We start from the raw sequence: 19,237 nt of genomic DNA, 5'->3' as shown, positions 1-19,237 counted from the left end.
TTTCCCTTTCTTTCTTTGGCACAACTGAAAAGAAGATGAAGTTACTTTGGGAGCTACAGAATCTGTGTGTCCCAGAATGCCAAAATTAAGATTGCACAAAATCTTCAATTATGAAAACACCACATATACAGAGGGTTTTCTTTTGTATTTCTGTCAACTTGAATAGATTTGATTCTGAGGAAAATGGAAATTATTTTACTATAAAAATTAACTGAAAGCAGAAATAGGAAAATCAGACAAAGTATCTGATGTGGCTTCATCAAGTAATCCATTACAGCAGACATGGCTCTTTGCCTCCTTTGAAATGTCCTGTGTGATATGAAATAGTACATAACCAAAAGGAACCCCATACTTCGTACTAATGAAGTAAGTCTTTTTTTTCAGTTGATGCACTGACCTGTTCTGTTGCACTTCATGGTATCAAAACAATTACAACATCTTGCTGAATCTCCAGAATTGTACATTTTAATTTGGTCCTGAAGCGGTCAGGCAGTTGGACCATTGGAGGTCCCTTCCAACTGAAATTATTCCATTCTGTTCTGTTCTGTTCTACTCCATTCCATTCTATTCTATTCTATTCTATTCTATTCTATTCTATTCTATTCTATTCTATTCTATTCTATTCTATTCTATTCTATTCCGGCTTTTGATGTACTGCACTCATGATGACCTTGTAGTCATGGCTGGTCAGATCATGGCATCAAATGTAGCTGTAAGTGTTTGCTCCTCCATGCCTCAGGTATGCAAGTATGTCTTTCAAACACATGGATTAACCCACTCTTGAACTCAAGAAAGTGGCTTCATATACCTTAAATCCACACAGATATCTTTTAATTAAACTGAAATTTGAACATAGAGCTCCAGGCATGGACTTGTAGGAATACTGGGAACAGAGCTGAGGACCACTGACATGGCATCTTCCAATGCCGTGAAAAATAATCAGGATCTATGTACAAAGCAACGACAGTTGCTGTACAGTGGTCATGTGAAAGTCTGTCCAAATGGTAAACTTTCAGGACAATGATTCCACCAAATGTCCTACCCACCTTAATCAACATGACCCAAACATAATTTGCTGAGATTTTATTCAATATTCCCACACATAACTTTCCATCTACTGACAGCTAGTTTCTCCTCATCTACATATTCAAAGCAGAACATAGAAATAAAAAGGAAGCCATTACTAAAACTTTCTCCCTATGCACAGTCTTAGAAAACATCTTATGACAAACTTTAGCTAGTCATTCATTCTCCTTACACAGAAAGAAAATGCAGGAAGGTTGTTCAGTGAAAACAGAAACTTGCCTCCATAAACTTTCCAGAACAGCTACTGGATGCTTTGTTTCTTCTCAAAGTTGTTCAGTAATCTTGGAGGACAACTGAACATATGTAACGAGGATGAGGAAGGATGTCTTTTGTGCATATTAAGTCAAAAGATAAACACAGCATTAAGGGGCTGGACTTTGCATGAACTGTATATAACTACTAGATATAAAATTGTAAGGATTAGGAAATCAAGTGCTATGTGGCTGGATTTACAGCAGAATATTTTGGGCATATTAAAATTTTAGACTTCCAGCCTTTCCAAACAACAAACTCCTTTTCTTAATCTTCCCTCCAGCCTGCTCTCCAGAACTGCTCCCTAAACACAAACAACCCACTGTTTGTTAAAACATTTCCTCATCATTTGTTCTGTATCTGTGAAATATCTACATCTCAGTACATAGCTGTTTATTCATCTGAAATAAGCAGACATGACCTCTGAAACTGCAGACAAGTGCATTTTTGATGGACTGCAACAGGGGATGACTTGTGTAAGTGAAAAAACAGGACAACGAGACCCATCTTTGAAAATTACATGTGGTCTACTTCCCTTAATGTTCTTTGACAAATCTAGGTACCTTAAGCTTTTAGGAAGCAACAGAGTTTTTTTTTTTTCTTTTTCTCTTTTTTTTTTTTTTTAACACTGATATTGCTCACACACTTTAATTATATTGTGAGCAAAATGCAGTCATCATCTGAATAAGAAAACATGTCTATTTAAACCTCTAAGGAAAGAGTTTTTTTTTTAGAAGTGAGAGGTCTTGGTTAAGGAAAAAAGAGAGAGTGAGAGAGTGAGAGAGATGAATTGTGAATATATTGAAAAAGTTATTTCAACGAGCAATTAATAAGGCATGGAGTGCGGGGCCCTCTGTGAAATATCCTTCACCCAAGCGGATGGCTTCGTAGGAGGAAGACAGTATGGTTTACCAGAGCTGAAAAGCTAGAGTTAAAAAAAAATAAATAATAATCACAGACTAAATAAGCACACTGGTGCTCTGAAACACATCTCTGCTGGCTAACCTGACAGGTTAGATCTACGTTACTTGCTTATACTCTGTCATTTTAAACAGCATGATAGTGCTAACTGCAGTAAAAATAGGTCTTGGCATTGACTCTGAGGCATTACATGTGTTGGAGAGGTGCCCACAGTTTCATTTTGCAACCATAGGGGTCTAGTCTTTTGTCAGTGTGTGTGCACAACTTCTTTAACATTAAGAGGAATATGTGTGTTCATCCATGGGCAAAGAGGCCCAAAGAGCTTGTGTTAGTATTCAAAAGACAAAATTGAAGTCAGGCTTAATATTCCTCATTCTGTAGATAAAAAGTCTAGCATAATTTTACAAAAGCCTTTATTTCAATCAGGTATAGGAGACAGAAATTATTAATTACTCTTATAGTCAAACAGTGTTCTGCAAGGTACTAGTACATTCTGTAACATGAAACCGGTAGCACTTAAAAATCTCTTTTTTGCAACTAAAAAACAAATAAATCTATCCAGAGTAGATCTTCATCCTGCTGTGAGTGTTCTGAAATGCAAACGAACTTTTTCTGGCAGACAGGTATAGAAACCACATTAACTTCTGTTACACAAAAGAGGTCTGTTCAACTGCAGTTTTGCCATTTCCTTGTATATTCTGGTGACTTTGAGAGAAGATGGATATAGTGAAATGCTAAAACACCTGGCTGTGACACTAAAATGCCTGGCTCTGAACCACATTTTCAAAGCAAGTGCAGCTAGAGCAATGCCAGCTGACAGTGCTTCCCTCTAACTCACAGTCTAGCATGAAACCTGCCCGAGTACCATACAGAGCTACACAGGTACAAAGAGGAAGGCCAATAAAGGAAACATATAGTCAATGATATCTGCTTCTTACATCCCTGTCTGTAACACAGGAGGAAACACACCACATGTTTCTCTTTCCTACATCTATGCCTCTTTCATGATTATGAACTTCTACCATAGCAGTAAAGCAATGTATGACACTGCTTAAGGACGTAATGTATTTAGCATTTTTCCTGTTTTGGATGTTTAGAAAACCAGACCTGCCTGAGGTGTATTTTTATGCCATTCTCCTGGTGTGCAGGAGAATTTAAACACACATAGGGCTGTTAATTAAAACTACACAAAAGTATAGGATAGTCAGCTCAAGATAAAGCTAAGCCATATATGACTTTTGGTTTTGGTAAACAATGAAAAATACAGTGTCAAATTCCCCAATTATGTTCTTGTATAACACAAATGTGCAAAATTATAACTTAAACAGGTCCCTTTTGAAAAGTTTCTAGCAGCTTGGAAAATAGATGGGATACATACAGAGGAAGGACTAAAGGAAGAGTTAGCAGCAGTTGGGGTAGTGACACCAAAGGTTTCTTGAGATCATTGGCAAAAATTCCACTTATTTGAACTGGATTGTGGCTTTACTTGAATCTTTCAGAAATGGAGCCCTAAACAAAGGAACTAAAACTTGGATAGACTTGAGAATGCTGGATGTAGTCAGATGAAAGGAAGGAAGGAAGGAAAGAAGGGAGGGAGGGAGGGAGGGAGGAAGGGAAGGAGAGAGGGGGTGAGGGAAAGAAAGCAAGCATTTTGTATACAGAGGTCAGAATTTTGTTAAATTTAAGAGTGAAAGTAACAAATACCAATACCAAAAAGCCAACATTAATGTCAGTGAGGGAGATGACAAAGAAACCAAGGGATAAGCACAGGGTCCAAGCAGTAAGTTACACAGAAAAGAACTAGTATTTCAGATATCATGGAAGAAAAGTGGCACTGGCTGGAATGAATGTTCTATCTTGGACAAATTATAAAATTAGCAAACAGGAAAAAAGAAATTGGGATATAAACAGTAGCAAAAAAAAAAAAGAAGGTTGATAAGGACAAAGGTTATGGCTTTGATGGTGGTTGGAAACAAAGAAATTACAAGCGTCATTGACAAGGCAAATAGTGCGGAGGGAATAGCAGAGAAATTTCCAAATTGGAAATCTGGAAGCCTTGATGGCGATATGTGATCTTTGTAGGTCAATAAAATTTTATGCAGTTTGATGGCTCAAAGGGATAGAAGGTGATGTGTTCTGGGGGAAGCTACTTCAGACTGTACCATAATTTGCATTGTATGTGTAGGACTTCTCCTTCTAAAGCATCATTTCAGTAGATCAGCTCTTAAGGCAAACATATGGTGCAAACAATTCCCTTACAGAGACCATTTGAAAAGCAGTTTTGGGCTTTGGGACCAATTTCTGTATCATGCCACATTGGTTTGCCTGTGTCTTTTTGATGACTAGATTAGGAGATAGATGCTTTGCCTGCTGTGAGCTCTTCTGCTATACCTCACTCAATTACAAGTGCTAGCTCACTAGAAAAGACACTTGCAAAATGTCATGTGTTCCTCAGCTGCAGAGCTAAAAATCTTTTCCTATACTTGCTACTAAACACAGTCATCTAAGTAGTTTCCTGCTTCTCTCCTAAACTGCTTCTGACCTTGCTGTTTTGTAACTGGGAAATGTTGTGCAGTACCTGTTTGAATGGCATTCACAATACCTGTGAATACCTGCTGCTATTCCATCTGAGTTCAGTGGAGTTAAAAAAGGACAATCCAGTCCTGTGCCTTTCTTCCCTTCATTGTTCAGCTATTCTTATTTTACTGTGGTAGAGAGGAAGAAGTTTTCTGTAAAAAAACAAATTTATGCAGGTGCTGTGTCATCAGTTCTATCAATGGGCCTGATAATATCACTTTAATGCCATCCATATGTTTCAAAATATCAAATAAACATGACCTTGATAATCTCCACGAAAACAAGCATTTGGCCATTCTGCTAGGGTCATTTTTCCAGTAAAATGACTGGTTATAAAATCACTCTCAAGTCTGGAAAGCACCATTATGGGACGAAAAAATCAAACTGTATGTGCGTACTGAAAATTCATGTCTAAATTTAAGAGGATATTTCATAATTAATCCATTTTTAGCTGGATTACTAGCAAAAAGATAACATTCTGCTACGGTTAAATTCTGACTCTCTTGGCTTAGCTCATATGGATCTCTATTGTTTGTCTCTATATTTTATCTTTTGTTAAGAAGCTTCATTGTAAGCTGAAAGAAAAATAGGCTTTCAAAAAAATAGATGTCTATAACCAATTAAAGTCTGTGTTTTGTAGAAGGTGGTCATATATGTACTGAAATTAATGCTTTTGTTTGGCCTTCTAAACTAATTACTCTGTTTTCCTGCAAGAAAGAGCTTACAGTTATGTAAAGTAAAATATTTGTACCCCCACACTTACATGCATATTCAGTGTTAACAATTTAATTAAAGTTTTATTCCCAAAATAGATTTAGTTTTTCTTTTTAAGAGTAAGCATGAAGATCACTAGTCTGTGTGAAATCAGACTTTCACCATTTTCTGGTTCCTATTATTTCCATTTTTATAAGATATGAATTTAACATTCACTGTCCTCTAACATGAAATTTTAGACTTTTATTGTATTTATCAAATCTGTTGCAAATTTTACTGGTCTTATATCTAATTAAGTTTCCGGGCTGGATCTTGTAGTTTTATTGGATGCCCAATTCATTGGTACATTTTTGGCTAGACAAACTATGACAATTCTTAAAGAACAGAATAGTAACCAGGGGCTGAAACACACATCAACTTACTGTTGGGACCAATTTCTGTTCTTTACATAAATCACACTTTGGTTGAGTTATCACAATTGCCCTTGAAAACGTTATTAGTCTAAAGGAAATATAGGCTAATGTGTCTTTGATTAGGTGCTGATCATGAGTCAAGTTCCAGATGTGGCTTTTGACACTGTGTCCCATAACATCCTCACAGGTGACCTTAGTAAGTGTGGGTTAGATGAGTGGACAGTGGGGTGGATTGAGAACTGGCTGAATGGCAGAGCTCAGAGGGTTGTGATTAGTGGTGCAGAGTCCAGTTGGAGGCCTGTAGCTAGTGGTGTTCCCCAGGGATCAGTACTGGGTTCGGTCTTGTTTGACATATTCATCAACAACCTGGATGAGAGGACAGAGTGTACCCTCAGCAAGTTTGCTGATGACACAAAACTGGGACGAGTGGCTGACACACCAGGATGCTGTGCCTCCATACAGCAAGACCTGGACAGGCTAGAGACTTAGGTGGAGAGGAACATAATGAAGTTCAACAAGGGCGAGTGCAGAGTCTCGCAGCTAGGGAGGAATAACCTCATGCACCAGTACAGGTTAAGGGATGACCTCCTGCAAAGCAGCTCTGCAGAGAGGGACCTGGGAGTCCTGGTGTACAACAAGATGACCATGAGCCAGCAATGTGCCCTGGTGGCGAAGAAGGCCTATGGCATCCTGCGGTGCATTAAGAAGAGTGGGGCCAGCAGGTCAAGGGAGGTCATCCGCCCCCTCTACTCTGCCCTGGTGAGGCCACATCTGGAGTACTGTGTCCAGTCCCAGGCTCCTCAATTCAAGAAAGACAAGGAGCTACTGAGGAGAGTCCGGCAGAGGGCTATGAAGATGATTAGGGGACTGGAACATGTTTCTTATAAGGAAAGGCTGAGAGAACTGGGTCTATTTAGCCTGAAGAAGAGAAGACTGAGAGGGGATCTCATCAATGCTTATAAATATCTAAAAGGCGTGTGTCAAGAGGATGAGGCCAGGCTCCTTGCAGTGGTTTTCAGTGACAGGACAAGGGGAAACAAACACAAACTGGAACGCAGGAAATTCCATCTCAACACAAGGGGGAACTTCTTTACTTTGAGGGTGGCAGAGCACTGGAACAGGCTGCCCAGAGAGGTTGTGGAGTCTCCTTCTCTAGAGATATTCAGAACCCACCTGGACACAATCCTTTCACACCTGCTGTAGGTAAACCAGCTTTAGGGGGGGTTGGACTAGTCAATCTCCACAGGTCCCTTCCAATCTCGACCATTCTGTGATATGTGTGTGATGAGCTTGTACATGCATTGTTATTGAGGCTCAGCCTATTCATGGCAATTTACCAGTCCACAGCATTTTATCATATTTATAAGATCAAAATCTCGATAGTGTTATGAAACCTAGCAAGATTGAAATTATTTTAGTAGGATATAAGAAAGATGAGAAGCTGAATATCTACTCAAAGGTGAGCTAAAAGCCTTTTTAATCTGTTTCTTCTGTCTTTGATACATGTGTTTACTTCTTTTCAGTAAGGTAAAAGCACTGGTAAAGCTACAACAAAGGTTATTTTTGTACTACTTCCAACTTGGCAGGAGCTAGCAAGTACAAGAAGTCTCACAAGACCATCCCAGAAAGAGTTCCAAGCCAATTTCTAAACAGTGTTCTATTTAAAGATTTTCTGTTTTTCTTAACAAGAGTATAAGTGTAAAAGATGATAGTCACAATTAACTTTCTATTACCCGTAGATGTATTTTTGCCAGTATGTCATTTTATCATGGATCTCCATATCCTGGGTGACCAGGTCTCCTCTTTCTTTCCAGAGACAACCCGCATATTCTTCTTTTTATCACTGACATACTTACAGAAATTTTTCTTGCTGCCCTTGATGTCCCTGGACAGATATAAATCTATCTGGGCTTTAACTTGCCTAACCTGCTCCTGGCTGCTCAGACAGTTTCTCTGTATTCCTCCCAGGCTACCTGTCCTTGTTTGCACCCTCTGTAGGCCTCCTGATTTTGAATGTTTCTAGGACCTCCATGTTCATCTATGTAGGCCTCCTGGTTTTTTTTCCCATTTCTTCTTAGTTGGGATGCATCACTCCTGAGCTTGGAGGAAGCGATCCTTGAATATTAAGCAGCTTTCATGGGCCCCTCTCCCCTCCAGTGCTTTATCCCATGGTACCTTACCGAGCAGATCCCTTGAGAGGCCAAAGTCTGCTCTCCTGAAGTCCAGGATGGGAAGCAATGTGTTTTGAAGCAATGGCTGAAAGGAATGGGGTCCTGTCAAGCTACAGGGCAGCACCAGAGCTAGTCACCGAAAGATTCATTGGTCAACCTGCTCTGATCTTAAGCTAAGACCAGTTTGAAGTCTGAAATGGAAACCTGAATGAGTTTATAGGCATATATACTTCTGTGATGACGAACTTTTAATTAGTCATCTGAGTCCAAAAGTTGCTACGCATCTCTTCATTTTGAATACAGAATAATGGACTGTACTGAATAACAATGAGATGCAGGAGCTGCATTTGCCTCAAACCATTTTTTTTATAAGGTCCCATGATGCAACATTTTATGTACACCACTTGAATCCCCAAATCTGTTCTTATTGCATACAGAGAGGCTTGCAACTGGTCAAAAGAAAAATGCTTGCTTTTAATGAACTGTTAAAATCTTTGTAGTCCTCTTCAGATGCAGTGTGGCTGGGCACCAGTCAGTGCTTGATCATCAAGGCATGAAACAGTTGAGAGCATGATTGAATTCTAGGATGTATTATCTACTTTTTCTTTTTATGCAAAACCATCAGTGACTGATGCTGTCCATAATATTGTCATAGAGGACCTCATCTCACAGTTACACTTGTAGATGAAACACAGTTGTGACAGTTTATAGCATCTTAATACCAACAAGTGATCTCTTTCTTACTGTGCAAAGATCATCTAATAAAAATAAGAGGATTTCTCTTTACCTGCACATGTTGAAAACAACCAGATTTTTGGCACTGAACAAATCAGAGCTAAGATATCATCTTTATGAGATGAATCTGATTTCTAGAAATACAGTAGTTAAGGCATAATTATTTTTTTTTTCCAGATTATTTCTGTGAAACCTTTGTGGTCTTTCACAAACTGCCCTCTATGACTACTGTTTATATTTTTCTAACATAAATGAAGATGGCAGAGTTATTTAGCTGTCTGAAGCTTCACAAAATTGTTTCCGCTTCTCATTTAAAATCAGGTACTTATCACAGAAGCTAGCAAGTATCCAAAAAGATCTATTTAAAGTTCTCTGGCAAACACTCCTTCTTTGTATACCTCTTACCAGCTCTCTGACATTCCCCAGGATAGGGCAGTAAGCAGATCACAGGCTAATTTAATTTTTCTGGCAAGTCTTTCCTGTCTCTTCCTTTCCCAAAGACTCTGAAGCTATCATTCATCATGAAGCCAGAAGCAAATATGTCAGACAAGCAAAACGCTGGTGTTTTCCATTATGTGACAGCTGCACATCTCTTCAATCTACACAGCTAGGTATGCCAGCTCAATGTTCATAGTGGAACAGACATGCAACCATGCAGAAAAGAACAGGCTATACAACCTTCAGGTGCATACACGAGTGTCTGAAACTGAACTGAAAAAAAATGGCTTTATATTTTATTAAAAAAAACTGTTTCTTTCTTAGAGAAGCTGGCATTTTGTCTTCCTGATACCTCCTAATAACCTTATAATTAAAATCAGTGCTCAGTGTGCACACTTTAAATGCTAGTGGCTTAATTAATATTAAAGTAAACAGAGAAATGAAATTACAACCTAAAGACTGTAGGCATATCTTAAAACAACAAAGTTGAGTCTTTAAAATTACGCATGCATTAGCTTTGTATAAAAAATCTTCACTCAGCAAGAAGAACACTTGCTGAAACTTGGGTACACACTATGCTGAATAACAAATATCTAAATAGGGGCTAGAATTTTAAAAAGTAGCTGCATTCAGCCCTCCACAAGATTTCATTGAGTGGGTAGCACCATCTGAAAGAAATCTTCCCCCTAGCTTTCATGCACTTTAAGCAGATAGGTCACACCTACATATCATAAGCAAGCAGAAGCAGAGGGACCTTTTCTCTTCAGTCCAAGGGGTTTCAGCAAATCTTTGCAGATGCATTTGACCTCAAAACAACTTTAAAGAACTTGGGAGCCTTGTCTTTTTTCCCTCTAATCATTTATTTCTGGAGCAACGTAGCTAACAGAGAATGCTATGATCTTAAATTATCAAAATGAGCATGAACAGCACCTAAGTGAAGAGCTCGAGATATCTTTTGCAGAAGAGACTGACTTGGTTGACTACAGTAATCCCTTCTGATTTCTTAGTTAATCTAAAGCAGTTTAGATAATTACACCACGATAATATAGTTTACGTTCCAAGAAAGTCAGTACTTGGCCTGAAAGCTGGTCAGAATTGTTTTGATAAGTGTTTCTTTTATATGCAAGTCTGGTGCTACAGTTAAAGGTCAGTTCAGACGTTTTTCAGTTTAAGAAAGTGGAAACAGTTTAAAAGTTAAGAAATTATCCTTTTTCAATATCAAAACTGCTCTGCTGCCAAAATTCAATTTAAACTCAAAAATCTTGAAAAGGTTGAAACTGAAAAAAAGCTTCTATATGCTCACAATATTTTAAATTACTCAATCCATCGTTTTTGTCTCATTTATTAACTAATAAACTTTTTTCATAACTTTCATTTCTGATTCTAAGACACAACTTTTTGAATTGGTTCCCACCAAAGAAAAGAGAAATCTCTACATTCTTGAAAGAAACGAGAATCTTTATATTTAACTGGTTTCTTATTAGAGGTACCTTTTGCAGTTTACACTGACATTCTGGAGGAATATGACCACTCCTTTGTCCTCTTGCACCAGCTCATGGAAGGCTGGGGAGGAAAGAAAGGATTTGTGGGGCTGCTGCAACTGTTATTTGTTCAGCCAATGGGTGGATGCAGCAGTATCAACGACCTGCACTGCACTGAATATCTTCACCAGCTGGAGGGAAACATGCTGCCTTAGGAATAAGCAGGGAGCGAGGAACTTCCCTCACAGAGGGAAAGATTGGGTGCTAAATTGCAATGCAGTCATACTCTTCTTCACATCTTTTTTCCCACTCTGCCTCTACAGCAGAGCAACGAAGTCCTAATTTCTGCTAAGGATTGGGTCATAAATCCTAGGAAATTATCAAATTTAGAGATAATTTAGCTCATGAAATATTTACATTTGGAAAAACATGAAATGAGAAAACATGAGGAAAATCTTCTTCTTTTTAACACACACTTCCCACTGAGAGGGAGGGATATTTCTATCAGACAATCTGGTGGTTTTATCTTATTTTCTGTGTTTCAAAACATGCAAAAATCCAAGTACTGATAATTCTGCAGGTCCTCCCATATTCTAATGATTCTAAAAACATCAACAATAACACAGAAATTGAATTTTGAACAGTGATAAACTGCTGAATGCGAGAAGTATCACTTCAGCAGTCTTCTAACTTTGGATCCCATAATAATGAAAATTAGAAAGTGTTCCAAATATCCCTCAGATTAATCCTCATGCTATGCACACGGTTGGCACCACAGATTCCAGTTTAATCAAGCCAAAGATTATTCATAAAATTGAAGAAATTCTAACATGAGAAGTTGTCTTTCTGGACTTTTTCCTGTGATGTGTACTGCATGGACTACCTGCAGAGCTAGATCTCTGAATATGATCAGAATTAGAAGAGAATGCTTTGAGGTGAAGAAACGGCACAGTGCAGTCTGCTTCATTAACACAGTCTGAGGCATTATTAAGATGATTTGTTTTCTTACTGTCACAGAAATACACTTAGCCAAGAATTCATAGCATACACACACACACACATACAGACAAAAGGTGATTTGTATAAATTTTGTAGAAATACGCGGGAAGTAAGGGGTCTCTACCTGAATTGTCATTGTCATCATTTTTTTAAGCTGAAGAACATACCTTACTAGACCGATGGAACCACCTCTCCCTCCCACTGAGAACTGAATATCTTCCCCTTCACAATTACAGCAGTAGTTTGCAAGTCAAATTAATATTGGGATAGTCTTAGAATTGTGTCTACCCTCTTTTAATGTTGCTAAGAAACAGCTGGATATAAGCATAAGATCCACATGATCAGTAAATCTAGGATGAAAACAGCTGGAATACTAAGATCATAAAGATAATAATTCATGGGAAGATTCCTACCATACATTACAACTTGTTTTGCCTCTACTGCAGTTATGAAAAGAGAGATCAAACGTGTTGGAATAATTAGAAATATGTTAAAAATTATCTGTCTTATTACACTTTGCAATTGCGTACAGTGGGAGGAGAAGGAAGAAATCATTCAGCATTTCCTATGGTCCTCTTTCCTTTCCAGAAAGTGCAACCTCTTATATAGGGAACAAGTATTCATCTTCTAATTCAAAACAGAGTATTTCCAGGTTAATATAATAAATGGTGGTTTTATTATCTGTGAATGAACATGATTCATCCACCTGTGAAAACTGGTAAAAGGAAAAAAAAATTTAAAAGTTCTGTTTATCAATTAGGGATGTACTTTAAACAGCCATCTATCCTCAGCTGGGTTTTGTGCAGTCTGCCATTGTAACTTGATTTTACCCAGAGGTTCACCAAAAATCTATTTTAATCACTCAGCTGAACTCGATCTTTTTTTTCTGTGGGATTCCAGTCATCATGACATTTGAGACATCTCTATTCCAGATGATCCCAGTACGTCCAGTGTTCGGCCATGTACACAAGCACAATATAGATGAAGGCTATATTCACGGAATGCTTTCTCACAGAATATCACTCCTTTGCCTCAAAAACACCTCACTGACATTTACGCAAGTGTTAGAAAATAGGTGGTTTATGTCTTAGGGTTACATTTTTCATCCAGTTCAATGACGCAGTGAAATAATTTAACTATTTGTAGCAAATTCCTTTCGCAAAGCAGCAGCTGTCAAAACAGGCTTGATCATGAATGGACAAAACCATTAATTAGACCCCCAAAAAATCACACGGGACTTAAAGTCAATGCTTTCATTGTTCTCTGCAGAACATCTGTAGAAATGACAATCTAAAAATGCATGTTTTATATTCTGCTGCTTGAGATTAAGGACAAACAATAAACATGGAGTTCCCTAAAAGCCACTGAGCTTGGGTTATGCAAGGTTATTTTGAATTGGTATCTTAACCTTTTGTTACTTGTCCATAGATATAGCTATTATTTTTAATTTCTTGAATGTTATATAGTAGTTTTCTCAATTTTGTTTTAGTTTTAAACTTACATGTAAACTGAGATAATATATATGAGTTGAAACAACATCTCTTATAAAGGACTGTTAAAAATGTTACAAATGTCAAGACTATAAATCAACGTATTTCCACTGAGTCTTGTCAAGTTACCTTAACTTTTACCATGTTTTCTTTTATGGATGTGTCACACCATGCAAATTCTGGCATTTAACCCAGCTGTATTAACAATCTAGAGACCCAAGGTTCCTCATATCCACAGTGGAGAGAGAAGAGAGTCTCATACTGTGCTTCACAGCAAGAACATGTCAGCAAGATCCACAATCTGTCTGCAGAAAAGTACTTGTGTCTATTTACATGCCCTTCATCACGCATATTTGAAGTTTGATGGACACCAACACTCAATTTATGGACTTGTGCGAACTGTACAGGCTTATACTCCTCTAGGTTCTATCCAGAATCTCTTAGCAAATTTACATTTTTGGGAATTGATCCCAAAGCAACTCAATGTAAAGGTAACCTTTCCATGACAGTCTATGAGTTTTGGATTTAGACACCTTTTTGTTAGCATTAATGGTCCTATTTTTTGTTTATCAGTAGGAATATTTTGACAGTGAAATAGAAACAAAAGCTTACCGATACTCTTGGTACTTAATCTGTGTTCATGGAATAGTTAATCAAGTAAATACAACCTCTCTTTCAAAAAATTCATAATGACTTCTGTGTTGTTGTAAACACTACTAATGTTTAGGAAAAGAGAAGTTCCTCAAAAAATTTTGGAGAAGTTTTAACCACTCTTTATTCAAAAAGAAGTGTGTCTAAAGCTAGTAGCTTAATGAATTGCTAGTTGGAAGTACACCTGGCTTGTACTGAATGCTATGTTAATTTTATTACTGTCAACATTTCAACAAAGGACCATTGCTTTTAAATAGTACTTTAAGTTCCCCAGCTTATTGCTCCATTCTCTCTGAACAAACTCAAGCCATAAAAAAAAAATAATAATTTCAGGATTCTAAAATCAACTGCAAAGTGAGTAAGCACCTAACAAAAATCTGTTTATTTTCTCTTTCATTTCTTTCATCCTCAAAAAAGATCACAATACTAAATTTCAAAAGATATTCTATAATGTGTTAGTTTGTCCTTAAAATGCTTCTTTTGGTGTTATGCATTAACTGAGAAACCTACAAGCAATTTTGAATTTATTCAGACAATATATATGTGTGTGCAAGAAGATATTATACTTTTGTCTTATTCAGACAAGCAATTTAATTGCATAAATACACAAACTATTATGATGATGCCCACAAGATTCTGTGTGGAAACGTGTTTTTATTTGCAGCAAAAAAGTAGTAACACTGTGAAAAGAATTATTTGAATTACAGAGCTACCATATTAGCATACTAATTTGTTTTTTTTCCTCCTGAAAGTCGCTATCTGAAGAATAACAAATCATTTAGAAAAAAAGGCAACTAACAAGTGAAATTTAGTGTTAGAAGCTGTGCGATTTTGTATAATATGTGTGTTCAGTCTTGGGTTTCATAAAAGAAATGCAAAAAAGGTGCTCATGAATCTTGTCTTTAGAGGTCAAAACCAAATCATCCTTTGCTACAAGCTAAGGTGAACCAATGGTGCAAATCAAAACTCACTGCATAGTTGCCAGCCAAGTAATATTTTCTGTTTCAATACTCAGAAATACATTTCTTTTGTTATAGGTACTTGCCATAAAACTGACTCGTCCAACCTGTTAAAATAAAAAGTACCACACATTTATAGAATAAAGTATTTTTCTGACTTAAACCTACACATTCAAAAAAGCCAGAATTTAAATACAATTCACCTGAATTGTATTTAATGAACACATTTTCCTGTACCAAACAGGATTTTTTTATCTTGCTGTATCTATGGTATGCCATTACCTTGGTACTCACTTCCCCTGGCTTAATTCAAAAGGCCACAGAAATCAAGCCTGATCTGATTCAGCAAGCCTGCTTACTTCAGTTTTTAGTGAGGAAAATGATTTTCTGCCTCGCTCTGTCCCCCACACAATTCCTCTGCTTGAATTAGCAGTTATTTTATCAAGCTATATTCTTTAATTCTGCAGGCAAGAGTGCCCTCTCAACCAGAGAAGTCAAACCTTTGCACAGTTATAAGTGGACACGTTGAATTTTCCAATTAAATTAAAATGTATATTTTAAAACATTATAAAAAACACCCAGTTGAGGAAAAGGTGGAAGAGTTTTATCAGAAAAGACTGATGACTTTAATTTCATATTTTTAAGATTTTCCAAATCTCACAGATTTGCAGTTTTGAAGATTGATGTTGGTATTATTGCTCCTTCCTACCTAACTTGTCATTTTCACCACTATCAGCTGGATAAAAACTCACACAGTTGACATTTACCTCTGCCTTCCCATTAGAACTGAGAGAAGGAGAGTTAAATGTCTGACGTGTTTTGTACTGCTCACCATGAGTGATATCAGGAAAGATCCATGTCAACTGAACCAGGAATAACAGATATCCAAGTATGCAACATTTAATTTCTCATTAAAAGATCAGGAAAATGTTTTATTTTATTCTGAGATAATAATTAGTGAATTATGCTTTATATAGTATTACATACACTTCATTCACTCCTCCTTTTTTTTTTTTTTTTTAAGGTATATGTGTCAACCAGAGAAAAAATAATACTTTTCATTCTGCCCAGGCATTCTTCTTCATTATTTTTGACAAATGTAAGCTGATCTTTTTAGACTTTTGAAATGCAACCATTACTACCCGATCTGTGGATGATAACAAAGATTTATAGTGCTTCATGTAGCAGGCTAAAACACCACTGAAGGGTAATAATAAACGTTAGAAGAAACAGTCATACAAGGAAATATTGAGAAAATGTCAACATTATTATGCCAGCCATATCACAATCACATACAGTTTCTTGTGTTAAAATATAGGAAACCTACCTTTTGAATCATATATTTTATTATCTGTGAATTCTGAGAGTTTGTTTGCAATTATCATTTAGAATTACTCATTTGTAAGAGTGCTGTAGTGCTAGAAGTACTGAGAGATGAAAATAGAAAAAGGGTAGTATTTAATTTGTAAACTTATCATCACTTACCTTCTCTGCTGATTGGGCCGTACCAAAAAAGATTGGAATAAAAGCTAACCAAATTATGCAGGTTGTGTACATAGTAAATCCAATGGGTTTTGCTTCATTGAAGGTCTCTGGAACCCCTCTTGTTTTAATAGCATAAACAGTGCATGTGACCATCAAGAGAATACTGTATCCAAGGGAACAAATGAGAGAAAGATCTGAAATGTCACATTTGAGAACTCCCCTGGCATTTTCTGGTTCAAGTGTCCTCTGCTCTCCATAGTCTACGATGATATGTGGCGGATCGATAGCAAACCAGATGAAGACTCCAATAAGCTGCATGGATATGAGGCTGAAAGTGATCACCAGCTGGGAAGCTGGACTAATAAATTTGGGAGCTGTGACAGATTTTTTACCTTGTTCAAATATTCTGTGAATTCTGTTTGTTTTGGTAAGCAAGGCAGCATAGCTGAAACACATGCCAAGTCCTAAAAAGATCCGTCGAAACGAGCAGACGACTGTATCAGGAGTCGCAATCATTAAAAAAGTAATGGAGTAACAGAGAAAAATCCCAGTCAAGAGCACGTAACTGAGCTCCCGTCCAGAGGCCCTGACGATCGGCGTGTCGTTGTACCGGACAAATGTCACAATCACAAAGGTGGTGGCAATTATACCGAGAATAGCTATGAAGACGGGCACGATGGCCCAAGGAGAATGCCACTCCAGTTTGATTATAGGGATAAGCTGACAATCCGTACGGTTGGCGTTTGGTCTCTTATTAATGGGGCACAGTTCACAGTTGAATTCATCCACCTGGTAATGGTACCCCTCACAGCGCTCGCAGTGCCAGCAGCAGGGCACTCCCTTTACGGTTTTCTTTCTTTCCCCGGCTTTACAGGGCAGGCTGCAGACAGATGCTGGATGAGTGTGTTGTCTGTTAGCCCACTGCATGTCTTCTACCTGTGGGTATAAAAAATTAATGAGCCTTCTATTTTCCCCCCATTTATAATATCCTAATCCTAGCCACAGGTTTGTCATAAATCACTACATGCTGACAGTACAAATACAGTTTACCATAATAAGAAACCTGTTTCTTTCCCTTGTATTGACTTTATAAAAGTGTTAAATGATTGTATCCAATAAATCATTCATGCCACAGGCTTGATGAGTGTCATTAGTTTCTATTTACCTCTTTACTGCTGACCAAATTGACGTCGGTAAAGATATTTATTGACTCCGGGCTAGTTTAAAAGCAAAAAGCCCTGTAGACAGTGCTTTAAAAGTTAATCACATGTAAATATAAATACCAGTAGTTCTCAAACATTTAATTACAAAATAAGGCTATGTGAGTTTCAGATAAGTTTCTGGTACAGTAAAGAAATAGACTAAAATCTCCTTGCATCAGGTCTGGAAGAACAAAGAGTGCCAGAAGACAGATCTGCGATGCCGCCTCTTCCACAAATGTGGATATTTTATATTTTTCCACTTTCCAAGTCTTGAAATGCAATAGAGTGTTTTGTTTACATTTCTAGAAGATCAAAATGAGTATAAACTTCTTTCTGAATAACAATTGAAAAAGATGTCATGGCTACTACTTTAGTCCTCTTGATTTAAAAAGTCCAAGGACCCTTTTATAGTACAGAACAGATGCACACAATGAAGTCTTGTTTTGGAAATCCCAGATTTCTCCACAGCAGTGCATTAACAAAATACACCTTTTTCATCCACTTATCTATTATTCCTGCATGCCCTCCAAATAAACAGGAAACTCATGGATTTAAAGCATCTACTGCTTCAAATTATCACTCAGTTTGGTCCCAGCTCTCCTTAGCCCACCTTTAGCAAAACCGTGTTCTGATAGAAGTCACACTGAGTGAACCAGAGCGGTGTGTGGAGCAAAGAGCTAATTATAGGCACCAGAATCACTTTGTGTTGCTCCCATGCTCCACCTTTCATTCCTTTGTTAGTTGGTAAGCACTCAAGGACAAAGGACTTGCCTTGCTCTTGCCTATTAAGTACTTAGCAGTTTTGATTCATTTGGAGGCTTTATTTATAAGTGAAACAGCAGTAACAAAACTTCAAGCGTCAGAAATGTTTTCAGTTCCTTCTGGAGGAGGACAGAATGAGGACAGCTTATCAAGAGGGATAATTTTGGCCTTAACAGTTTATTTTTCCACCAATTTTTCAACAGATTTGAGAGAAAATCACAAGGTAACATTGCCGACACCATTTGCCTTCCTCAGAGAGCCAGAGCACTCGTTGCAGCACCTCACAGGGTGAATAAAGCAGCAACAAGCAGCCAGGGTCTTTGTCTGCTCTGTCCACTCTTCTGCAAAGTGTAGGACTTTGCAGTTAAATGCCACTCAAAGGGGCAAACAAGGCACCATGCAATAACAGAGAGACACATAACTCGCTCATACAACCAGCTCTGTGAATCCCTAAAGTCACTCAAGGACTTCAGTGGGGCTTGGACCGGTCCTGAAGCTACAGAAGTTAACCATATTTTATATCAAGGACTGTGATAATTACACAGAATGCAGCATCTGGTGACTATATAAAAGGAAATCATTTAAGTAATTAGCTTCCTAAAAAACACAAGAATAACCCAGTTGCATAAAACAGCTTTGACAGAGCCCTAGCAGAACACTTGACACTCTAAGAAAAATATTCACCTCTGTTACAATCTCCTGGTTTTAATCACTGAAATTCTCAAAGCCTGCATAACCCCTGCTGTTTCATCTACTAGACAAGAGAGAAAACATGTTATGATGAAATCAGTGTGATAGCAAAGACATATTCTCCTTCACAGTGTTGTTAAGAGAATAAATACATCAAAGCTTGTGATTTAGTCAGATGCTATGATAATGGGGGCAACAGGAGGCCATGGTC

At 37.6% G+C, this 19,237-nt stretch overlaps 1 protein-coding gene across 1 annotated transcript in view; it reads right to left on the bottom strand.

Moving 5' to 3' along the window:
• GRM8 (glutamate receptor, metabotropic 8) overlaps nucleotides 1-19,237 on the bottom strand; it is a 347,214-nt gene that overhangs the window by 33,593 nt on the left and 294,384 nt on the right. Inside the window, exon 8 of the mRNA XM_009883656.1 lies at nucleotides 16,373-17,308. Within this exon, the coding sequence (XP_009881958.1) occupies nucleotides 16,373-17,308 (936 nt within the window). The remainder of the gene's footprint in view (nucleotides 1-16,372; nucleotides 17,309-19,237) is intronic.

This window comes from Charadrius vociferus, unplaced genomic scaffold, assembly GCF_000708025.1.
Source record: "Charadrius vociferus isolate BGI_N301 unplaced genomic scaffold, ASM70802v2 scaffold43, whole genome shotgun sequence".
In the NCBI taxonomy this organism is placed as follows: domain Eukaryota; kingdom Metazoa; phylum Chordata; class Aves; order Charadriiformes; family Charadriidae; genus Charadrius; species Charadrius vociferus.
The sequence above is the reverse complement of the archived record's forward strand: the minus strand, read 5'-3'. Positions and strand labels throughout refer to the sequence as shown.